This window comes from Girardinichthys multiradiatus, chromosome 9 (genome assembly GCF_021462225.1).
Source record: "Girardinichthys multiradiatus isolate DD_20200921_A chromosome 9, DD_fGirMul_XY1, whole genome shotgun sequence".
Classification (NCBI taxonomy): domain Eukaryota; kingdom Metazoa; phylum Chordata; class Actinopteri; order Cyprinodontiformes; family Goodeidae; genus Girardinichthys; species Girardinichthys multiradiatus.
The window spans coordinates 27,934,040-27,958,123 of record NC_061802.1 but is presented as its reverse complement, the minus strand read 5'-3'; the positions used below and the strand labels follow the sequence as shown (position 1 = coordinate 27,958,123).

General features: G+C 39.1%; 4 protein-coding genes across 4 annotated transcripts; 2 read left to right on the top strand and 2 right to left on the bottom strand.

The window, feature by feature from the left end:
* Positions 1–110: 110 nt before the first annotated feature.
* Positions 111–10,113, bottom strand: hdgfl2 (HDGF like 2). The gene is made up of 16 exons (XM_047375765.1): positions 9,866–10,113; positions 9,382–9,458; positions 8,356–8,497; positions 7,892–8,077; positions 7,507–7,629; positions 7,340–7,408; positions 7,061–7,244; positions 6,858–6,942; positions 6,461–6,752; positions 6,245–6,375; positions 6,082–6,143; positions 4,166–4,236; positions 3,981–4,082; positions 1,688–1,844; positions 1,497–1,614; positions 111–1,169 (listed from the first exon to the last, which is right to left on the bottom strand). The coding sequence occupies exons 1-16, from the start codon at positions 9,935–9,937 to the stop codon at positions 1,070–1,072; spliced, it is 1,971 nt and encodes a 656-aa protein (XP_047231721.1). The 5' UTR covers positions 9,938–10,113; the 3' UTR covers positions 111–1,069.
* A 1,058-nt stretch (positions 10,114–11,171) lies between these two features.
* On the top strand, positions 11,172–13,058 carry fh (fumarate hydratase). The gene has a single exon (XM_047375767.1). It carries the CDS (start codon positions 11,243–11,245, stop codon positions 12,740–12,742), a length of 1,500 nt encoding a protein of 499 aa, XP_047231723.1. The 5' UTR covers positions 11,172–11,242; the 3' UTR covers positions 12,743–13,058.
* Positions 13,059–13,096: 38 nt separating this feature from the next.
* Positions 13,097–15,632, bottom strand: fam32a (family with sequence similarity 32 member A). Its single transcript, XM_047375772.1, has 4 exons — positions 15,525–15,632; positions 14,190–14,331; positions 13,495–13,548; positions 13,097–13,311 (listed from the first exon to the last, which is right to left on the bottom strand). Exons 1-4 carry the CDS (start codon positions 15,596–15,598, stop codon positions 13,243–13,245), a joined length of 339 nt encoding a protein of 112 aa, XP_047231728.1. The 5' UTR covers positions 15,599–15,632; the 3' UTR covers positions 13,097–13,242.
* A 1,460-nt stretch (positions 15,633–17,092) lies between these two features.
* On the top strand, positions 17,093–24,028 carry mrpl54 (mitochondrial ribosomal protein L54). Its single transcript, XM_047375654.1, has 3 exons — positions 17,093–17,306; positions 17,651–17,798; positions 23,551–24,028. Exons 1-3 carry the CDS (start codon positions 17,183–17,185, stop codon positions 23,681–23,683), a joined length of 405 nt encoding a protein of 134 aa, XP_047231610.1. The 5' UTR covers positions 17,093–17,182; the 3' UTR covers positions 23,684–24,028.
* Positions 24,029–24,084: the final 56 nt, after the last annotated feature.

Sequence of the window (24,084 nt, the reverse complement as noted above, 5' to 3'; positions counted from 1 at the left end):
TGACTAAAAATATAGTAGTCTTTCTAAAATGATGAATTCATAGCTGCTCACCATAACCCCTTTCATTTATTGTGTCCTCAATGTACTGTATCAATAGAGAACAAGCAAAGTGAACATGCTGAGATTTTTATTCAAGTCTCAACTACGTCATAGAAACGCTTTACCAATTTACATAGCACTAAAAACACACAACGTATGCACATAAAAAAAATATTGAAATAGGCTGCAGCTACATGGGATCTCCAAAGCTTTCAGTTTTTTTCACCCCAATTCATCATGATCCACTGAAAGCAGACACCAACGGGGAGAGTGCATGGTGCTTAACTGCACAGCGATAATTTTTAAAGACAAAACTGTGATCCTATGAAAACAAGGCAATAAAAAGAAGGTGGACCTCAGTTAGAAAACAGCTTTTTAGTGGCTCTTTACATTTCAGACTGTATCAACTGGAATTAGAGCAGATATTTAAAATACCTAACATAAAAGACTCACAAACAGTACTGTACCACTCTGGCAATGCCACACACACACAGACGAGAGGCCTTAGTGATGTTTGGCAGGCTTTATAAAATAAAGCAGGCAGATGTAAGGGTTTACACAAAAATCCTTAAAGAAACAGATAAGGAATTTCTCCCCCAGTCTTCCTGGTCTCTTCTTAAAATAAGTATTGTTCCATTTCATTCTGGTTACAAGAGCTAAAAAAAAAATGTGATTTCTTTTCATATGTATGGGCAGATTGAAAGAAGTCCACGTGGTAGACAGACGACAAGGCAGGAGCTCGAGTTTAAGTTGAACATTGAACAAAATGAGAAGAAAATTCAGAAACAAAAGAAAACTTTCATCTAGAAGTGAGAAATAATGGACCAAACGGACTGAATGGATGGCTTTCTGATTTGTTATCAGTGTACCACAAAAAAGTCCAGAACATCAACTATTTTTTTGTAACAGGAGCTGTAGGAAATGCTGGGTGCATGTGGCGATGCTGCTTTGCCAGGAGCAGTGTCTGATCTTCAAGCAGAGGCCACCGTCTTTTAGCACTTGGTCCGCTGCCGGGGTTGTAGAGAGTCTTTTAGGTTTCTACAGAGGCCGGTTCTGGCTCTGCTGAGACGGGGCCGTCAGCTTCCTCATATGGGGGTGTCTGTTGTTGAGCTGGGCTGTCTGAGCCGGGCCTAGGGAGAAAACAACATTTCAGCAACCGCAAGAACTGTACAAGGCGACTGTGGCTCAGTGGGAAGAGTAGTCGTCCAGCTTCCCTGCTCTGTGTCGATGTGCCCCTGGGCATGGCACTTAACCCTTAAAGGGTCAAGTACCATGGGTGAACGTGGCTCTAGTGTAAGGAGCTTTGAGTGGTCGGTATGACTGGAAACGCACTATACAGGTTCAGTCCATTTGCCATTTAAAATAAATCCATGCATCCTTTCTCAAATTAAAACAATGATCCAATATGGAATTGCTGAAAGCAGAATAAGAACCATCTGACGCGTGTTGATGCTAACCTGTTTGGACTTGAACCTGGGCCGTCATTGTTCTCCTCTTTCAGAGGTGATTTGGGGTTTTTCTCTTCCTCTGCATCACCTTTTTTCTCCTCTGATTCTCCATTCACTGCTGTGGATTCTACAAAAGACCAAGTTAGATTTAGAAATGGTTGCAGCGAGAGTAAAACCCAGTCTGAAGTGTTCTGTCCTACCAGTGTTTTGTGCCTGCTTTTCATCATTCTCCGTTTCTTTATTCTCCATTTCAGGTTTAGCTGCCAGCTCTGGTTTTCCCACGAAGCGAAGTTTTAACTTGTTGTAGACGTCGCTGGCCTTCTCCATTACAGCAGCACTGGCTTTATACCGGCGAATCTGATATATGAATGTTTTTTTAATGAAAAATGTAGAGAGAGCAAAATATTAGTATAGAACAGACAGCCAAGCTACACACGAAGAAAATATTCGATAATCTAAACTAGGGATGCACCGATATAAAGGCAGATATCGACATCCACTATTAATATCGCTGTTATAGCCAACAGCCGATATTTACCAATCTTATATATCTCATATATATATATATATATATATATATATATATATATATATATATATATATATATATATATATATCTCACTACCCTTTCAACACCGTGAAAAAACGACCACAACGCTGACATTGCTCCTCTGCTTCAGTTAAACACACTACAGTCCTGCACAGCATCACTGTCACATGCCCAAACAAATACCACAAGGCCAACCCCCGCCCCTCCCTCTCCAGAAACACAAACAGCAACAAATGGTAATAAATTTCAGTTATTAATATTGACCCAGTTTTATTTAGTGGACTGATACCGATATTTTTTTAAATGACTAATCTTAGCCGATACCAATGTCACTGCCGATATATCGTGCATCCCTAACCTAAACCTAGCTAGAAATTTTTTTTCAAAAATTAATAAAAAAAAAGATAAAATATGGTACAGAAACAGCATAAAATCATTGCATATCCTGGTGAACGCAGATATTTACATGCACAGAGCCTTTCAGTCTCTCACTGTCCGACTAAACCTTAGCTGTTTTAAGATTCGTTAAGGATAAGCAAAGCTATTTATGTTTACTAAATATCTGAATAATAAAGGAGAGAATTTGTTTGAGATTTTTTTTTTTTTTACCTTTCTTCAAATTCAGAAGTTCATTTACATTTGCTAAATGCGTGACTCTAGCCAAACATTTTTCTACAAGCTTCTCACACTAGTTTGCTGGTATTTTGCCCATTCCTCCTGACAGAACTGCCGTAACTAAGCCAGATATACTTTTATTTTTTGTTTATAGGTTTCCTATGGTGCTGAGATCAGGGTTTGTGATGGGCCCTCAAAAAAAAAAAAGGGGCATTTGTTGTCCTCAAGCCAACTTATGTCACTGTATGACATTGTCCATTTCAAAAGCCCATTTGTGCCACAACTCAAGCTTCCTGACTGAAGTCTTGAGTTGTTTCTTTAATTTTTCCACATAATGTTCTTTCCTCATGAGGCTACCACTTCCCTAAAATTCCCAGTTGGGAAGGTGGTCTCACTTTAAGACCTACTGGGAATAGTATTTCACTATTCTCATTATTTGTGTCTTGATTTGACCTGCTTTAGTACTCTACTACTACTAGTACTTTAGTTTAACAGTCTGTTTTTTAAATGTGATTTATAAATAAAATGGCTTTGAAGAGCTTCCCCCCTTTTCCTTCAGATGTAACAATGCTCATTATCTAAAACAATTACATTTCAGTTTTATAAGACCAAAAATCATGTCTACAGAAGTTAAGGTTTTTTCCCCCAAAGTGCCTCTGGAAACTGTAATCTGGCTTATTGTGCTTTTGGAGTAATGACTGGAACAAAGAACCTGTTTCCTTCCTGAAAAGATTGATGAATATTCAGCATATGGAAATATTTGGTTCGTTCGTTCGTCGTCTTCCGCTTATCCAGGACCGGGTCGCGGGGGCAGCAGACTCAGCAGAGACGCCCAGACGTCCCTCTCTCCAGACACCTCCTCCAGGGGGAGCCCAAGGCGTTCCCAGGCCAGCCGAGAGACATAGTCCCTCCAGCGTGTCCTGGGCCGTCCCCTGGGCCTCCTCCCGGTGGGACGTGCCTGGAACACCTCCCGAGGAAGGCGTCCAGGAGGCATCCGGTATAGATGCCCGAGCCACCTCAACTGGCTCCTCTCGATGTGGAGGAGCAGCGGCTCTACTCCGAGCTCCTCCCGGATGGCCGAGCTCCTCACCCTATCTCTAAGGGAGTGCCCAGCCACCCTACGGAGGAAGCTCATTTCAGCCGCTTGTATCCGTGATCTCGTTCTTTCGGTCATGACCCAAAGTTCATGGCCATAGGTGAGGGTAGGAACGTAGACCGACCACAATGTTGGATTTTGGTAAAAGGCTTTTGTGTTTTTTCCTGTGTGACTGCAGAATGAATTATCCCACAGAAAATGAACAGCCAGGCGGTAAGCAGAAAGGAGCACCTTTTTTAGTGTGGCAATAACTTCAGCATTTTTATGGAGTATCTGGCTGGTCACAGGTACATTTTCAAGCTCTTCGAGTGCTTTTAGACATCGGTCAATGTCCTAGAATACAACAAAAATACACAACAATTAATGTCTCATGGCAACAGAGAAATATAAAACAAACTGTTGTTTGTGTAACTTACTGGGTTGTCCACTTTAAGTGCAAATTTGATATCTGTATGGAGTTTCTGTAGCCTTTCCTCTGGTGACGGCTCTAGATATTGATAAAAAAAAAAAAAAACATTTTATCAGTGTATTTTTAATTGTTTGTATTTTTTAAATCATAGACAAACACAAAATTGTGTATAGTTGTTAAAAGAATGAAAACACATACATGATTTTAATTATTTTTATCTGAAAACTGACACACATCTGTAATCTGCCCTCAGCATTGAGTCACTCTGTAGATCCCCCTTTTGCATCAATTACAACGTCCGGTATTTTTAGGTATGTGTTTCCACATCTAGAGACTGAAATGTCTTCGCCCCATTTGTCTCAGTAAAATATCTCAAGAACACTCAGATTGGGTGGAGAGTGATTGCTAAAAGCAATTTTAAAGATTCACAGTGGATCTAGTCCTGGAGTAGATCCACTTCATTGTAGTTCTAGGTTTAAGGTTGTTATCTTGTTGGAAGGTTAACCTCCGCCCAAGTCTTTTCCCAGGTCTTTAGCAACATCTTACAGGTTTTATTTCAAGATTGCTCCATCTTTCCATCAACTCTGACCTGCTATCCTATTAAAGGAAAACATCCTGACAGCATGATGCTGCCACCACCGTGTTTAAGAGTGGAATTCTGTGGTGTTAGCAGTTTTAGGCCTTGTTTACACAATGACGTTTCGTTGAAAACTGGATTTTGTTCCATTACTGGTAACACATCTACGTCTGCTCACAAGGCAACAGACGTGAAAATGGTGAAATTCCCCCACTATGCCACTAGTTGGCGGTATGTTCTTTGAAACGCAACATGCGCAAACACTGCTTACAAACACTGCTTACAAAACGCGGGAGAAAAATGAGCACTCTGTTGGAGAAACGTCATTAGATTCAAAACAGTCAGCAGCACAAGGAAGTACTCTGCAACCCACCATTGTTTTTGTTGACATCTTCGTCTGTGTCGATTTCAAACTGGTCAGCAGCCATTATGTTGTGCGTTTGTGCATTAATTTCTACTGATTTCAGTCACACTGTGGCCAGGCCAGGGCTTCCCCATAAGAAAGATTTGTTTTTCCCATCTACACGACAACAGACACCGCAACGTTTTCAAACCATTACACTCAGGAACTCGTTTTTAAATTGTACCATTCTCAGATTAAACATGCACTGTTGTCGTTTAGACGAACAGTAAAAATACAACTAAACTTTTCCGTTTCCACAAGAAATCATTGGTCATTTTTCACCTCACATCTACATATATTTTGCATGAGAGGGAAAAAAAAAGGTGGAACTCATCTGACGAGAGCACCTTCTCCCACATGCTTAAATCCTGTTTAGATGATCCACACTTTTAGATTCGTGCATAGCTTTTGGACAAATAAAAAAAAATGAGACTTCTTATGGCTTTCTTGTTGTCAATCCTCCATAAAGGCCAGACTTTTGAAACACACAACTAATAGTTGTCCTGTAAACAAATTCTTCCACCTGAGCTGTGGATCTTTGCAGCTCCTTCATGGGCCTTTTGGCTGCTTCTCTGATTAATGTTCTCCTTTGCCTGTCGGCTTAGGTGGATGGTGATCTCTTGGAAGGTTAGCAGTTGTGCCCTCCACATTTTCAGATGATGGATTGAACAGTACTCTGTGAGATGGCCAAAGCTTGGGATGCTGTTTTATAACCAAACTGTTCTATAAACTTCTTCATAACTTTCTTCCTCCGAATCCGCTGTGTTCCTTGACTTCATTTTGCTGTTTGTTCGCTAATGTTAATAATTAGGTGACTTTTAAATGCAATTGGTTGCACTGGATTTTATTGAGGGGTATCAGAGTAAATTTTTAAAAAGCATAGCAGTTTTTTAGTCAGATTTACTTCCAGACAGTGCAGATAAAACTGTTAAGTTTTTCTGACCTTTTTTCTTTTCCACCTTCTTCTCTGGATGCCTCTCTGGTCTGCGTTTTTCAGGCTTAGACCTAAGACAGATGGAACGCCATGATCAGTGTCCTTTAATATTTAATCAGGTTCTTCTAATGACGTTTGCATTCTGTGGTCTACACCCTTTCTCTTCACTTACCTTGCTCTGGACTTCTCCTCTGCCCGTCTAGCTTTCTTCTCTTTCAGCTCCTTCTCTTTCCTTTCTTTTCTTTCCTTCTCTTTCTTTTTTCTTGCCTTCTGTTTGTCTACCTTCTTTGGTGTCTTTTTCACCTTTGTGACAAAAACAAAGAAAAAAGAAAATGCTTTATCTTAACTAGCGCCATAAAAAAACTAAATGAAATTCATGGCAATTTACCTCCGCTGGAGAATCAGAGTCTGAGGGCGCAGGGATCGGAGGCGGAGGGGGTTTCTTGGACTTCTTCAGAGGGTGATCGTCTATACCTTCATCTGAACTACTACTGCTCTCACTGTCATGCCCTTTTTTGCTCTTATCTTTGTCTTTTTTCTTTTTCTCGTCTTCCTCCTTCTCTCTCTCACGTAGCCGGCGGAGCTCTTCTGCCTCCTCCTTTTTCCGCCGCTCCTCAAGCTCTCGTCTGCGCTCCTCATCGCGTTTCTTCCATTCACTGATGCGGTCGGGTTCACTGTCACTGTACACAGTGGAGGGGGGTGGACTATTAAGGTGCCAAGTAGATATTCACATTACATCAGCGATTTAATAACCGGTAATAATTAAAGAGTTAGAGCAGCCAGACCTGTCGCTGTCGGAGGATGATGGCGGAGCTCGTTTTGCTGGTGCAGGTTTGGGTTTTCTTGCTCGAGGCTTCGGAGCTGCTTTCTCTGTGAATCAAGAAAAACAATCACAAAGCATAAATATCTGAACGCAAATGGACAAGTCAGAAAAATGTTCAAGTCTTTATTATAAGTATTTTGGCTGAAACTGATTCAAAACTCGCACCTTTCTTACGAGGCTGCGGGCCCTTGCTGCGGGGAGGTGGATCAGACTCTGACTCAGACTTGGAGTCGGACCGGGACTCGGAGTCGGACAGAGCTGGCCGTGGCTTCTCATCCTCAGAGTCGCTGTCTGCTGCTTTCTTCTCTGACGCTGATCCAGATTCTGAATCTGAGTCGGAAGATCCCTTCTGAAGAACCCGGGAGAAGAGCAAAAAGAAAATTTCATGATTTCAAAACACAAAATAAACCGACAATGATGTGTAAAACAGGGTTTATGCTTCACCTTCTTCTTCCCTCTGCCTCCTGCTTTCTTTCCACCTCGTCCACCAGACTTCTTCTCTGGAGTAAAATCCTGTTGAAAGAGAAATAAAAGCCAAATTCAGAGGTTGTGAACTGCTTTGTCTCCACAGCCAGCAACCATACCATGACACACATGTGTGCACAACTTACCTTGTCACTGTTTTTGCCAGAGTCAGACTCTGAAGCTGTGGGTTCTGACTCAGAGGGGGATCCGCTCTCCTCTTCGTCTTGATCACTGGAGGAGCCGCGTGGTTTTTTCGGAGGAGGTGGCCGCTTAAAAAAAAATAATAATAGGGAAAGGTTAGCTTTGATTTGATTTTTCAAACATCCATAAACTTATTTTTTTCCTTTTTGCTAACACTTGCAGATATTCTTCTATAAGCAAAAAAAAAAAAAAAACATGAAAAGACAAATCTTGAAATTAGTGCACCTATTGTGCCAGAAGCCCCTCATTTTTAAAGCATAGCCACTTTCTGTCAAGCTCAACATTATTAAAAAAAAACTCCCATTATAAATATTCAAACTCTTTGTTTACCTTGGGAGGCTGCGGCTTTCGCTTTATCCCACCTCCCCTCCCTCTGTCGTCACTCGCAGAATCGGACTCGTCCTCGCTGCCGGAGTCAGGTTTTTGAGGAACTGGGGGGTCTTCGTCTTCATCCTCCTCGTCACTTCCTCCTCCTCCTGCTGCTTCATTGCCCTCACTGTCAGATGAGTTAGCCTGCTGCAAAAACATACCAGCTACAGTATTAACTTAAACTTCTACGCAAACATAATCCATCATAACTTTACCGAATATCTAAAACTTTTTTTTTTCATGTGTACAGTCAGCATCGGGCATGTGATGGTTACCGGCTTCATCAAAGTTTCAAAACGTTACGCATTCAAAACTGCTAAAGTTTTCATCAAAATCGAGCCAAGATCATTTACAAATCACTTTCAATCAGGAAAGCATGTCTCATTTCTGGAAGCTTCAAGATTTTAAATAACCAGCTGACTTACTGCAGGTGGGGCACTGTAGGAGGCATGTGGATTGTTCTGGATCTCCCATAAACCTTCATTGAATCCTTTTCTTTTGTTGGGCTTGCCGTAGCGCTCTCTGCACTTGTCATAAGGGAAGAGGTCTTTTGCTGCCAGGAATGCTCTGTGCCACAGGAAAAAAAAGAATGGTTCAAAATTAAATTACTGAAAACGAGGCTGGTAGTTCAGCCCGACAGGATATTTGCTTTTGTATGGAGCAAGTTTTCTACTGGTGAGACCTTGGAATGGGATATTCTGCCCCCTGCTGGTGGATTTATATACTGCTTGTACTATCTTGCCTAATAAGTTTCACCAATAAAACGCCATTTACACAGCTAATACGACCATACATCACATACATAAAATCTAATTTGCACCTTTCACAAAGACTTAAAAGAATGAAAGAATTTTGTATTTAATTTATCTAAAAAGGGATAAACCATGATAACATACATTGCCACTTAAGCCATCATGTAAATATGACAGATTTAGCCGCGCAATTTTAAATGTTTGAGATGCACCGATCAATCAAGCAGTGATAGGAACTGACCAATTCCCCTTCAGCTCAGACACTGAAAACAGTTTTAAACTACATTCATTAAATACATCAGAACTCCATTTTTGATGTACAAACACATCACCCAGAATTGTGTATCGTGGTGCACTATTGTGAGTGAGGTACACAAGTTTCCATGAATAAACAGCTGTAATGTTTTGATTCTTTCATTTTCTTTGGGATTTAAAATGACCACCTCAATAATAGTATTTGGGAAAAAAATCTGAATTAGTCGACATTTATTTGAAAAAAAAAAAAAAAAAACTGAAATTGGCCAGAAAAAGCTTGATCAGTCCATCTTTAACAGTTTTGAGATTGTTTTTTTGTTTGTTTGTTTATTTATACATGCGTAAAATTTAAAAATACAACAAGCATGAAAGTAATTAAAGCTGGAGGAACATTTTTGTGACAAAACCATTATATATGCTATCTCTGCTGAACACTGCACTCACGTTTCATGTGTCCCAAAGAAGAAAATAGGGATTTTATTAGGTGGTGGTTTCACAGCTCCATCAGCCACATCTTCAATCTGTAACCAAGCACAATATCCAAGCAACAACTCAAACATCACTCTGCATCATGTCTGAAACACAATCAATGAGAAGTATGAGGCTAGATATAGGCGATTTGACGCCATTAAGAGAGATGTATGATCCAGGAAACAAGCCACAGCTATGTCAAACGTCATTTCCAAATTAACGTTAGCCCCGCTTGTATATATTTTTTTTTTTCCTTGCAGGTCAGGCCAACATCACATGCAAATGTCCCCACTGTAACTCCGACTGTGAGGTTTTAGGAGAAGGCGAACTGCAGCTCACACAGGTTACATTGTGTATCGTTTAATGTATTTTAAATATTGCAGAGATTCACAGAGAATCTTCCACAGCGTCCCATGCAGAGCACCCCCCCTCCTTTCGTCTTCGGTTGCTTACTTACCCTAGCTGGCCAGTGGGGGTATCCCTTCATTTTAGCAAAGACCAGGTCTCCGGCCTGGAAATTATGCGGCATTGTCCCACCTGTCCTTACAGCCTGGATGTTCAAAGCGTTCCGCTGTCAAATTGGCTTCTGTGTCTATCTTAGTCCAATGTTTTCAGGTTGACACGAAAGCTGGAAACGATGGAGTCAGCTAATGAGCTAGCTGCATACTAACCGATCTTGGTGTTACCGCGAGATGAAACTGCGAGAAGAGGACAGAGGGAGCGCAGCAAGCACTTCCGCTTAGGGAACATAGTTTGGACTTCAAAATAAGACAGGTTTTCAGAGAAAACTTAGAAATAACTTTAGACAGCTTATTTTCTGTGGTCAAATCATTGCAAAACACTTGTACATAATTTTATTTACAATATTTTGAGTTTCTCTCTCAGTTTGTCAGTGTTAATGGTTAATTAGCTACATGAGCTATGTGGTTTTTTTTTTTATTGAAACTGTTGACCATATATATTGTTTTACATTTATATATTTTTACATTTATGCGCATCTCAGTTATTTTTTTTTTAGTTGGGGGAAAATTAACTTAACCTGCCTTGTCACTACAGTCACTACAGATGGAAATTAGCCACTGTTACAGTCTAACATATTAGCATGTGAATATACAAAAATATACGATGTCTCAATAAATAAATACATAAATCCCACAAGTTGCTCCAAAGAATTAAAAATATCTGCTTTCGTGTAACCTGGTGAATCTTACTCAAGTCATGTGGGTATTGCTTTAGATTTTCCAATGAAAATCTAAATGGAAAATTAAAAATAAAAACAACACAATTGTAAAAGTATTTTGTCTTAAAAGCTTCATAAAACCTTTGTAATTTATTTTTGTAATTGACTGGTGTCCTGTCACGAGAGCAATTCATAGGAAGAGCATGATTATTTTGTTAAAACTAGTACCACAAAATTGTATTTTACTTATTATTTACTGATTTATATCTGCCAGAGGAAAAATGTCTGACTGTGAAATGTGTATCGCTGTTTTAGCCAAGTTAATGGATGCTTGTTTTATTTCCCTTACTAATTGTTCCTATATTTATTTAGATATTTTAGATACCTGGACATTTTTCTTTGGGTTTACTCAACAAAATTAAATAAAACCTATACAAAATTTGTGGTCATTACACGTTCTATTAATCTCTATGGGAAATAAAGGTGCGCAATATTTTGAAGAGCTTCACGCATCCGGATGAAGTAGTCCGAAATCCCGCCTCTCTTGCCCCACGATTGGCTGACTTCCCTTCGGGGTTTCTTGGCGACCAATAATATGTTACAATGTGGAAAGCTGCGTTGACCTCCCCCCAAATTCACCTCTAATGAGAAGCCATGTTCCGCTCGTTAAGAAGCGTCCAGCGGTTTAACTGCGACCTCCTGACACTGCATAGACCTCACGCCAACTCAAAACTCCTGATCTGCACTTCCAAAATGGCCGGCTCAGAGTTCAGGATTGAGCGCGACACGTTTGGTGAACTCAAAGTCCCCGCTGACAAGTACTACGGCGCTCAGACCGTCAGATCCACCATGAACTTCAAGATTGGGGGACCCAGTGAGAGAATGCCAATCCAAGTGATCAAGGCCTTTGGCATCCTAAAGAGAGCAGCTGCTGAGGTAAACATGGAGTACGGCCTGGATCCTAAGCTGGCAGATGCCATCATAAAAGCTGCAGATGAGGTTTCAGGAGGTAAACTGGATGATCATTTCCCTCTGGTGGTGTGGCAGACTGGATCAGGGACTCAGACTAATATGAACGTAAATGAGGTGATCAGCAACAGGGCTATTGAGATACTGGGAGGAAAACTAGGCTCCAAAGATCCAGTTCACCCAAATGATCACGTGAATAAGAGTCAGAGCTCCAATGACACGTTTCCTACTGCTATGCATATAGCTGTAGCTACAGAGGTCCACCATGTTCTACTGCCCGGCCTGCGGACCCTGCATGATGCTTTGGCTGCCAAGGCTGAAGAGTTTAAAGATATCATCAAGATCGGACGCACCCACACCCAGGATGCTGTCCCGCTGTCGCTAGGACAGGAGTTCAGTGGCTATATCCAACAGGTGAAGTACAGCATCGAGAGGGTGAAGGCTGCTATGCCCAGGGTGTATGAACTGGCAGCAGGAGGAACAGCAGTTGGGACAGGACTCAACACCCGCATTGGTTTTGCAGAGAAGGTTGCTGCTACAGTTGCTTCCCTCACCGGTCTCCCATTCATCACGGCCCCCAACAAGTTTGAAGCTTTGGCAGCTCATGACGCCCTGGTAGAGCTGAGCGGAGCCCTGAACACAGTGGCAGTCAGCATGATGAAGATTGCCAACGACATCAGATTCCTGGGGTCAGGGCCCCGCTCCGGCCTGGGGGAGCTCATCTTACCAGAAAACGAGCCTGGAAGCAGCATCATGCCGGGTAAAGTGAATCCCACCCAATGTGAGGCATTGACCATGGTGGCGGCCCAGGTGATGGGGAACCACGTGGCAGTCACAGTGGGAGGAAGTAACGGACACTTTGAACTCAATGTCTTCAAGCCCATGATGGTCAAGAACGTCCTGAACTCCGCCCGCCTGCTTGGTGACGCCTCTGTCTCCTTCACCAACAACTGCGTAGTGGGCATCCAGGCCAACACGGAGAGGATCAACAAGCTCATGAACGAGTCCCTCATGCTGGTCACGGCCCTCAACCCGCATATTGGCTACGACAAAGCTGCCGCCATTGCCAAGACTGCTCATAAGAAGGGCTCCACTTTGAAGGCTGTGGCCGTGGAGCTCGGCTACCTGACCGAGGAGCAGTTTGATCAGTGGGTAAAGCCAAGTGAAATGCTTGGGCCAAAGTGAACTTTGAAAACCTGACAACACTACAAAATGTTGGAAATTGAACTCAATAAAAATCACATTTTCTAAATATTAACATCTCTTAATAAAACTGTAAGATTTCTGTTTTATGTGTTGATTTGAAGAACATTGCATCCCAGAATGTGGTGTCAGTAAAGCCGTTATTATACACAAAGTTGTGTTTCAGTACAATTTGTCATTTCACAATATTTTTCTTTGAAAAATAAAATGCAGTACCATTTGTCTTCAGGTTTAAAGAATATGCACAATGTGTCATATTTGCAGTGTCCCATTGAGTGATTAAAAAAATTTACCTTGACGTTTTTGTTTTCAATCATTGGAAAGAAGTGCAACACATTAAAATGATGCTAAATACTTTATTGTCCACAGTAACGACCAAGGAATGAATGCCAGTTTAATACTATAGATGGCATTTCATCAACATGCAAAAAAAAAAAAAAAATAATATTGGAAAAAAAAAAAAAAAAAACATCGGCTCAGTTTTACTTGGTCCAGCTGACTTTTGGAATGTCGTAATGCTCCGTCAGATTGTCCAGGTGGCGATTAAAATCCTACAGAGAGATTTAACAACAGCACAGATCATCAGTTATAAAGATCCACTTGTAAAGTAATATCTGCATATGTACATCAAGACAAGGTAATTTTAGACCAAAATATAATGGCAATTAAGCTAATAAAATTACAGGAAATAAAATCTATACATGTGAATCTGCACCAGATCTGACACGACTCACCTCCACTCTGTGCTTGTGTGTCTTTGACGCCTTCTTCAAAATTCGCTCCATTTGCTGCAAGAAAACAGACAAAAATACAGAACAAGTTCAATTTATTTTAATATTTAAATCACAAAAACAGAGGAACTCAGAGGGGAAAATACATTTTGACAGCACTGTAACATTCCCATAATAATTTGTTTTACATGGAGGCAGCAACTGTTTAGCCTAATGTAGACAAAAAGAGTACGGATGCATCAATCGATCAGCCAGCCGACTGATTGGCCCAGATTTCCTTAATTTTGGATGATCGGCCAATGCACCCTATCTTATCCATTGATCTTAAAACAAGTTTTTTATTATTTCACGGGTATTGTTGAATGTTACAAACTTATTTTTTGAAAAACATTGAAGGTCACAGTATACTTTCTACAACGGCTCTTTGAAGAAACCTGTATGAGTTACAACATTCAATTTCCCTTTGGGATTAACATAGTTTTTTTTCTCTTAATTTGAATTAAATTATAACACCTGACAGCATCAGTTATAAAAAGAAAAAAAAAAAGTGGTATCTGCCAAAATTTGGATTGGCAGGTCAGGCTTTTTCAAGATTGGTGATCGGTCCACCCGTAGTAAAAAGGCCTGATACCAAACCCATTTTTTGCGGGCTCTTTTTATTTGTCCATTTCCTAAAACCAAAGACAGCAGCTACTTACCCTCTTTTCTTGCGTCTTGTCAAAAGCGATTTGTGCTGGTGTCCTTTTGTCGATATATGCTTTCTTTGTCTTCACTTCCTCCTCATCATTTTGGTTGGTCTCAACTTGCTCCAAGCGGTGTTTACGCTCTTTATTCTTCTTCCTTCCAAAAAAAAATACACATTGGATTGCCCTTCAGTTAAATTCAACCACATACATCACATTTTAACGTTTAACCGTTTAGGTATTTTTGCTAACAATTGTTTCATTGTCTCTATTTTCTCTTTTATATTATAATTTAAAAAAAATCACATTATTAATGGAAACTGAAACACATTTGTTGTTACTGCAAAAAGTTTTATGCTTCATGCTACTTCAGACGAATGACACTCAATATTTATCACAAACTCTTTAGACTGGCACCAGATTCATTCAGACACAATGTATTTACTTCACTCTCTTTAGATTCTGTGAGATTGCTCTTTTGAAAATGCTGCCATGTCATTTACATATGTCACATTTTAAAGATTTAGACAGCCAGTATTTTAGTTTTGGTTTATGGCCATTATTGCACAAAATGTAAAACGTACTGTCTGAGCAAACTTCTGGTTCTTTACGCAGACAACAGATACGATTAGCGTTAGGCTTGATTTGTAGGAGTAACTGAGCTGATGTTTTGAACAGTTTAGTTTTTAAACTATCCTTATTTAGGGTAGTCAAATAACTTAAACATTTATGAAATTTGCATTTATCTCAATTACACTCAAAAAAATAACAATACAACTGCATTGTAGAAAATGTTTTTTGAATAAGTGATATTTAGATCGACCAGACTAAGAATTACATTTAGATTGAAAGCAATCCAAGGAAATTTGGGAGCAAAAATAGTCAAAATAGGTGAATTTACAAACGTATAGATGGTGATTTCAGAAGAAAACTGGATCTTAGTGGCCTTAAATTGCATTAAAACCCTCGTTTTTCGCATAAAGAAAAATATTTTGTCAATGTTTTAAATGTATTTCGAAACCTGTTTGATACGACATGGTGGAAACTGATTTGTGATTTATATGCCGATTGCTGCTAAAGCTAACAATCCAGCATTTTAAGCTTTCCATAAAAACATAACATGGTATTGTCATCAAGAGAACTGTGGACACTGATATTTTCTTTGGCTTAAATGCAATTTCTATGCTCACAAATAATATTAATTCCAAACATTGAAGAAAAGCACCACGACTAGCTCGTATTAGCTTACTAGCTAACTGGCTTTCAGAGGTTAACGTTTTAACGCCAGGCTTTTGTGGCAGCGGATAATTTTTAAGTTGTGAATGCGTTTTATTAACACTATAAACTTACTTCTTCCCTGCTGAAAATTCTTCCACACCTTTTAATTTGAGGGAGCTCCTCTGGGTTTGATTGTACTCAGACATTTTCCAGAACGTTTCCTGGGGTTCTTCTTCTTCTTCTTCTGTGTTGTTTTTTGGCAGTTGGCAAATAACTTGAAGATGTGCATTACCGCCACCAACTGGTATGGAGTGTGGTTCTTCATGGTTTTAAATCTTATTTACTATTACAACAATCAAATTTTATTTATTAATTTAGTGCTTTTGAAAAATCTAATTATAATTTGAATATGTTTGCTACCTAAACTTCTTTGCAAAGTATCTCTCAATATAAAATTTTCTTTAATACCTACAAATTCTCTCCTTAAAATTGTTCTTTCTTGTTCATATTTCTGACACTTCAATATTACATGTTCTATTGTTTCCTCCTCTCCACAATAATCACATTTTCCTGTATTATGTTTCTTTATCTTGAACAATGTAGAATTAAGTCCTGTATGTCCTAGTCTTAATCTTGTAATTAATCTTTCCTCTTTTCTACTCCTTCTTCCTGTTCTTACTTCTCCTACTATCTTGTTGATTCTGTAAAACCATCTTCCTTTCTTTTCTTCATCCCACCTTTTTTGCCACTCTTTCCTGATTCTCTGTTTAATTATATTTCTTGCCTCTGACCTACTAATATTTATTATAAAGCTAATGTTGGTTTCCTGGGGTTTTTCTTCTCCTTTGTTTTTATACCAGACAGTGCAACGCATCACCGCTGCCGCCTACTGGCTTGGAAAGAAACAGCACGGGTGTAAAATGCCTGAAGAAATCCATAAAAGTTTATATAGATTATAAATGCTTCACATAGGTATGAGATTTTGTTGGGTATATACCCATGTAGGTATAAAGGGGAATGAGGGAGCAGACAAAGTAGCTGAAAGATCAGCCAGAATGACAGAAATTATAAATATACATTTTGTAAAAGGAGAAGCTAAGGGTATGATTAAAAAATAAATGATGAATAAATGGCAGGACTGGTGGAACATGGATAAAAGTGGAAGGCAATATTATCTATTGATAATAGAAATCTGTTAATAACAAGGGTGTGACTAGAAAGAACAGAAGAGAGGAGATTGTTTTAACCAGATTAAGATTCGATAATACAGGATTAAATAAAACATTGTTTGAATTAGGCAAAAAACAAACTGATGAATGTCTTGAATGTAAAGTCACAGAAAGTGTACAGCATATATTATTACATTGTAGGAAATATAAGAATGAGAGGGTTAGACTAAATCAAAAGGTAAGTCAGGCAGGAAGGAACTGGAACCTCGAAGGTCTATTGGGAACAGCAGAAGAGGGGGTAAAGGAAACAGAAAGCTGTTATACAATATCCCAAAATATAGGGATGTATTATAGGATTTAGTGTTTTTGTATGATATAAAGTAATCCAATCGAACATAGTTCATTCAACATAGTCCGATATAGTAGGTGACAGTATGCGCCTTAAAGTCATGGTTGCAATCTGCCATAAAACAAAAAATAAGATGCATGCAGTGCTTCTTCCCGTCCAGAGGGGGCAGTAGACCGTCCCTGCAGAGCCAAAGAATGAACGGAAGTTGGATACATTTATGAATGTCAACCCGGAGCATGGTGTTCTGTGGCTATAGGTAACGCTGAATAAAAATGTTTGCATACAGTTTATTTCGGATGGCGCCGTCCACCCAGTGCATTAGAAACGCTGGAGCGTTTCTGAGCAGAATAAGCTCGTTAAACAGAATACAGACATGTGGCTATGCTAAGAAAGTTGGTGAGTATGACCTGCATTTTCTCTTCAGTTGATAAATATTGGACATATTTGTTTTCCAGGTCACCTTTTTAGGTGTTGAATTATATATGTAAAGTTTGTCTACTACACTGTCAGAGGTAGCCCCTTCGCTATCCTGAATGTTCCCACTGAGGGACCATAAAGGTTATATCTATTATTTCTATTCTATTCTTTTTTCTATCTCATCTTGTATCAGCTGCTATTATATCTTAATATATCTCTAAAATGCTGACTGGTTAGTTTTCCTTCTGTGCTTTAGTTACTATTTGTAGTTAGGCTGCATCATACTAAACCAGATCTTCTTCACCATGTTTCGCCTTCCAAAGGAAAAGGTAAAGGCATGATGAAGGAGGAGCTGAAAGGTCCAGAGGTGTGTAAAGACCCAGTTAGACTTACCTCTTATGCCGTTGGGGTTAACATCTACAAACAAGGTGAAGACCCTAAACTAAGGCCTACTGAGGAATATCCTGAGTGGTGAGTACAGTAAATTACTGTCTTGTACACATTTTAGATTTATTTTGATTGCTGTTTATTTTTTTCATCACTAAGCAGTACTTACATGTTTTTGGCTATTCTAGTTTAAAATACCTACACAAGATTTTAAGGTAATTCAAATTTGATATAACTTTTTGTCAGGTTTTATTTTTTTGCCATTCCTTTATGAGTCTGCTAGACATATAAAGCTCGATAAGATTACCTTAAGATCTATTTGTACTCATGCACCCGTCACACTTTCCCTGGTCAATCCCAAGGGTTCTGTTTAAGGTCTGACTTGCCTATTCTGATTTCTTTTCATTTTTGTCAAAGGACCGAACATAACACATTTTAAACATGTGTCACAAACTGTTTGATAAAGGTAGGATTTCTTTTAATTAAATGGAAAATAAAGCAATCTCTGGTCAATTGATTGATGGATCTCTAACTATTAACTATAGTTCTTTATCTCCAAAGTGTGCCTGTTTTGATGGCAGTAAAGCAAACCCCAAAATGCTGCACTTCCTCCCTCATACTCCAGAGTTGGTCCAGTCTTCTTTTTCTGTTATTTATTGTGTCCTGCTAAAATATGTTCTCTTATGGGTTTCTTTAGAGAAATGGGTCTGTGAAAATTGCCACCTGTTGGCCATTACTGCTTGTGCACCGTGGTGGTTAAGCGGTAGTTGAAGTACCAATAGGTGGAGATCAGTGGTTAAATAGTGAATTTCCCCGGTACAGGAGTAACAGTAAACAAAAAATTATGTCTAAAGTTTTTTTGCTTTACTGAATGCAAAAGTAACTTTTTGTAAATTTTTTAACTTGGAGACCTGTTGGTTTGTATTCTGAATGCAGCAGACAAGCCTTTTTCTCGATTTTTATGCAGGTTCAAATCAAGTAAGAACTTTCTGTTACAGACTTGTAACCAACACCCAAACTAATTGGGATTATATAAAATCCATATTTTCTAAAAGTTTTAGAACGCCTATCTCATTTAATGGTTTTCTTTATGTTTATGACTATTTACATTGTACGTAGATTCTCACTGAAGGCATCAAAACAGTAAATAAATACAAATGCAACCACGCAAACAAAAAATTGTAAAATTCAAATCAATTTGGTTTTATTTATATAGCGCCAGTTCACAACACATGTTGTCTCAAGGCACTTCACAACAGTCAGGTACATACATTCCAGTTAATCCTAACCATTGAACAGTGCAGTCAGATTCAGTTATTTATTCAAATTGGATAAAAGTTTTTCTGTGTAAGGAAACCCAGCAGATTGCATCCAGTCAGTGACTTGCAGCATTCACTCCTCCCAGATGAGCATGTAGAGACAGTGGACAGTCACTGGTGTTGACTTTGCAGCAATCCCTCATACTGAGCATGCATGTAGCGACAGTGGAGAGGAAAAACTCCCTTTTAACAGGAAGAAACCTCCAGCAGAACCAGGCTCAGTGTGAGCGGCCATCTGCCACGACCGACTGGGGGTTTGAGAGAACAGAGCAGAGACACAAAGAGAACAAAGAAGCACTGATCCAGGAGTACTTTCTATGGGAAGGAAAAGTAAATGTTAATGGATGTAGCTCCTTTAGTCATTTCACCAAGAAGGAATGAACAGATAAACTCAGAGCTAGTTTTCAAGGTTAGAGTCTGAAAGAGAGCACATAGAGTTAGTCACAGTAAAAGCTCACTCAATTGCCATGTCTAGGAGAGAGAAAGGGTTAAACACTGAAAGACAGGGCCATGTGGATCATCGGTAGAGGGTGAGCATTAAGTTGTTGCCAGCAGAAGATTGGACAATGCCCCTCTCCAGAAAGGTGTCACAGGTAGACACAGAGCCAGGTCGGGTTAGCTTCTAGGAAGAGAAAAGAGAGAACAAAGTTAAAAGCTGAAATAACAGCAAATAATGCAAAATTGGAGAGTAGTGTGAGAATGTAGCGAAGAGGGAGAAAGACATGCTTGTAGTCTATCTAACTGGTTGGGCTCATCAGGATTTATGGATAAGTAAAGCTGAGTATCATCAGCGTAACAGTGAAGATTTATCCTATGCTGCCTGATAATTTGACCTATTGGAAGCATATATATATATATAGTAAAGAGAATTGGCCCAAGTACTGAACCCTGTGGTACTCCACAATTAACCCTGGAGTTTAAAGATGATTTATCATTTACATGAACAAACTGGAATCTGTCAGACAAATAAGATTTAAACCAACCCCTGATCCCTACAGCATATTCCAGCCTTTCTAAGAGAATATTATGATCGACTGTATCAAATGCAGCACTGAGATCTAACCGAACCAGTACAGACACAAGTCCATTATTTGAGGCCATAAGAATATCATTAGTGACTTTCAGCAGAGCTGTTTCAGTGCTATGATGAGCTCTGAAGCCTGACTGAAACTCTTCATCAGGTCATTGCTGTGTAAATGTTCACACATTTGATTAGCAACTATTTTCTCAAGAATTTTAGATAAGAATGGAAGACTGGATATAGGTCTCTAATTTTTCAAGTTATCTCAATCAAGCGAAGGTTTCTTAAGTAAAGGTTTAATTACAGCTACCTTAAAAGCCTGTGGTACATATCTATTTACTAAGGATGGATTAATCATATCTAAAATGGGGCTGGTAATCAGAGGGAACACTTCCTTAAATAATTTGGTTGGGATTGGGTCTAACATACAAGTTGAAGGTTTAGATGAAGCTAATATTTCTGATAACTCAGGAAGCTTCACAGGATCAAAACAGTCCAAACACAAATCAGGTTCTGCAGTTATTTCCAATGTTGTCTCACTTGCTGAGGATGAAGTAATCATCTTCGGGAGTATGTCAAAGAGTTTATTTTTAATAGAATCAATTTTATTTAAGAAGAATCCCATAAAGTCATGACTGCTAAGAGCTAAGGGAATGGATGACTCAACAGAGGTATGACTGTGTAAGTTTAGCAACTGTACTAAAGAGAAACCTAGGATTATTCTTGTTCTCTTCTATTAATGATGAGAAATAAGCTGTTCTGGCTTGGCGAAGTGTCTTTTTATACAACAGTAGGCTATTTTTCCAGATTAAGTAGGAATCCTCTAGGTGTGTAGAGTGCCATTTTCTCTCCAATTTTCTAACATTGTGCTTTAAAGTATGCAGCTCTGAATTAAACCATGGAGCTAGCCTTCTATGAATGATTACCTTCTTTTTCAAGGGGGCTGCATTGTCTAATGCACCACGCAATGATGAAGTAACACTATGAACAAAAGAATCAATTTGTGAAGGGGAAGAAACAAAATTATTGCCCTCCACTGTGCTTTTCAGTGGTAATGAGGAAATTAAAAGTGGAACAGATTCTTTAAAGGTTGTTACAGCATCGCCTGATAGTGATCTACTATAATTAAATTTTCTTTCAGGTGTGGAGTACTCGGTTAAATTAAACTCAAAGGTTTTTAAGAAATAGTCAGACAGGACAGGGTTATGAGAGAGTATTGTTATGTCTTTACACTCAATGCCATATGTCAGCACAAGGTCCAGAGAATGAAGACAAAGGTGGGTAGGTTTGTTAATGTTTTGAGCAAAGCCAGTTGAGTCTAAGATAGCATTAAACGCTATATTTAGGCTATCACTTTCAGCGTCAACATGAATGTTAAAATCCCCCACTATAATAACTGTATCTGTATTTAACACTAAATCAGATAAAAGGTCTGAAAACTGATCTAAAAATTGAGAGTAAAGGCCTGGTGGACGGTATAAAACAACAAACAGAAGTGGTTTTAGTGCTTTGCAATTTGGATGAGGAAAACTAAGGATTAAATATTCAAAAGAGTTGTAGCTATTGATTGGTCTGGGACTAGTCAATAAATCGGACTGAAAGATGGTTGCTACTCCTCCTCCTCGCCCAGTATTTCGAGGAATGTGAAAATTTAAATAATTAGTAGGAGTTGACTCAATTATAGTGAAATAATCCTCTTATCCAAAGTGGGATGGATGCCGTCTCTCCGGATCAGACCAGGTTTTCCCCAAAATGTAACCCACATTGTTTTCTGGACACCACCTAGACAGCCATTTAAAAGAAGTTTAAATATGTTATATTTTAGACTCCTTAAAGTTGCCGCCCTTTAGTGTGATGCCTGAAATATTAACATTTGGCCGTCTCTCAATGAACGTCTTGGAAGTTCTTTCTAGACTCCTTAGAAAACCATTTCAGGTGATCACCTCATGAAGCTCATGGCGATAATACCAAGAGAGCAAAGCAGTCATCAAAGCAAAGGGTGGATATTTGGTAATAATCTGAAATATAAACATGTTTAGAGTTATTTCACACTTTTTGTTTGCTACATAATTCCATGTGTTCATGCATAGTTTTGTTGGCTTTGGTGAGAACAAACTATGCTGGGTGCTGGATGTCAGAAGAGCTGGTGAAAAGACCAGAAAATTATATCTCAGGTATTTTACCACATACAATCCTAGATTAGGCAAGATTACATGTATTTTGTGTTAATAGCTACATCTACGATATTGATTACTTTAGAAAGCTGTATATTTTCATTTTACCCTGTCAACCAATGCAAGTTTGTCCCCCTTTACAAAGATGCGTGGACAAATGTTGGACAAGAGAGAGAAGTTTGAGAGATTTTGTTTTTCAGAGAACATCATATTCTATTCATTTAAATTAAAACCTGATAGTTATATTTTAACTTAAAGTGTCTTTTTATGTGGGAATTCTGTTTTTATGTATGTTTTGAAGAAATGGAATTAAAAAAAAGATTTCCTTTGTACGTGTCTGTTTCCTGGCTGAGAGCACTTTCTATGGGATGCAAGTCTTTTTTTTTATGTCTGTAAATGTGTGAATTCAGATTCTCTTGTTATATTCGTACACTTCTACATCACTTCAATTCAGCTGTTTTCAAGGTAGCCTTTCACTGACAGAATAAAAATATTGTGCAGTTTCATTATCTGAAACCTTTCACCCATCTTTTTTCCTTTCGAAAGTTTTTTACTCCGAGATTTTTTTTTACTCTGCTATTATTCAGTCTGTCCTGGGTTCGTCACTGTGTGGTTTGGATCATTTACAAAACAGGCAGCCCCAGACTGAAACGAACAATCGGGTTTTCAAATAGGATCTTCAGAGCTTACCATCCCTCCATCCAAGACCTGTACAGGTCTAGTATCAGAAAAAGGGCAGCTAACATCTCTGCAGACCCCACACATCCTGGACACAAACTGTTTACACTTTACCTTCAGGCCACCACTATTTGCAAAAACCTGCTGCCACGGAGACAGTTTCTTCCTCAGGCTGTCTCTCTGATTAACACAATGAACAACTTGGAGCCTGAGTAGTCAGCTACTCTGCTGTGAAGCAAAGTAAAATAATTTTCACTATCACAACCTGCCTTTCTTTTTCTATTTTTGTTATATTAAAACAGTCTGTCAAAACACATGTACATACTATTCCCTTTGTCCTTTATTCCCTCTAAAGATTTTTTATGTTTACTTGATGTCTGTACGCTGTGAGCATGTGAAACCAATGTCAAATTTCTTGTTTGCGTACACAATCTCAAGCTGATTCTGATTCTACTCAAGTCGGATTAAATGTAGTCTGAGCCTATAGTGTTTTCAGCAGATACATGTTCTTAGACATCACTCCGTCAGGATATGAAGATGGTACGATTGAGAGGGGTGGAAATTTGAAAAACTTTGTTTTTATTTGAATAAGAAAAGGTATACAATGTCTTACAATCTTTCCTCTTCTCCTATCCCCTGTTCAGGTTGTTTCAGATGAACTTGGGGAAAGCCAAAAAGCTGCACGAATTGGAACCTGACACTTGGGAGTACTGGAAACGTCTGAGGAAGGAGAACATCTGGCGCTACAACAGACTGCACAAAGGAAAGAAGATGTAGGACCTGCATTGGACTGACTTGTGGGTGTGCGGTTCACACTGTGGAGTATGAAAGTGATATGACTTGTGTTCACAACTCATGTCTGTAATGACAACCGCTCTTTGTCACATGCCATTTACTCCCCAGGTTACATGGTAACTGTACTCAAAAATGGAACGAAAGTGTGGATTTTTTTCAAGTTATTACTCCTGTGTAGGAAAGACTGCCCAAAGAGGTAATGGAGTACAGTTCAATAAAAGTAGACCAGTACAAAAAAAAAATGAAAAGTTCTGCACGATAACAAAACTCCAGAACTACTCTGATAATAAAAGATGGGACCTAAAATGGTCTCTATTCATTTCTGTACTTGTGTTTTAGTTTATTTTCATAAATCTTATTGGCTGTACCATTCTGCCTCAGTC

What these genes read in the sequence shown, in the direction of transcription:
- hdgfl2 (XM_047375765.1), bottom strand. Translation starts at nt 9,937, where the DNA reads ATGCCGCATAATTTCCAGGCCGGAGACCTGGTCTTTGCTAAAATGAAG. An exon ending in CTGGCAAAAACAGTGACAAG is followed by an intron (nt 7,409 to 7,506) that starts GTAAGTTGTGCA and finishes CTCTTTCAACAG; the next exon opens with GATTTTACTCCAGAGAAGAA. An exon ending in GAGGAGAAGTCCAGAGCAAG is followed by an intron (nt 6,144 to 6,244) that starts GTAAGTGAAGAG and finishes CATCTGTCTTAG; the next exon opens with GTCTAAGCCTGAAAAACGCA.
- fh (XM_047375767.1), top strand. Translation starts at nt 11,243, where the DNA reads ATGTTCCGCTCGTTAAGAAGCGTCCAGCGGTTTAACTGCGACCTCCTG.
- fam32a (XM_047375772.1), bottom strand. Translation starts at nt 15,598, where the DNA reads ATGTCTGAGTACAATCAAACCCAGAGGAGCTCCCTCAAATTAAAAGGT. An exon ending in ACAAGACGCAAGAAAAGAGG is followed by an intron (nt 13,549 to 14,189) that starts GTAAGTAGCTGC and finishes GTTTTCTTGCAG; the next exon opens with CAAATGGAGCGAATTTTGAA. An exon ending in CACACAAGCACAGAGTGGAG is followed by an intron (nt 13,312 to 13,494) that starts GTGAGTCGTGTC and finishes ATCTCTCTGTAG; the next exon opens with GATTTTAATCGCCACCTGGA.
- mrpl54 (XM_047375654.1), top strand. Translation starts at nt 17,183, where the DNA reads ATGTTTGCATACAGTTTATTTCGGATGGCGCCGTCCACCCAGTGCATT. An exon ending in TGGCTATGCTAAGAAAGTTG is followed by an intron (nt 17,307 to 17,650) that starts GTGAGTATGACC and finishes CGCCTTCCAAAG; the next exon opens with GAAAAGGTAAAGGCATGATG. An exon ending in ACTGAGGAATATCCTGAGTG is followed by an intron (nt 17,799 to 23,550) that starts GTGAGTACAGTA and finishes TCCCCTGTTCAG; the next exon opens with GTTGTTTCAGATGAACTTGG.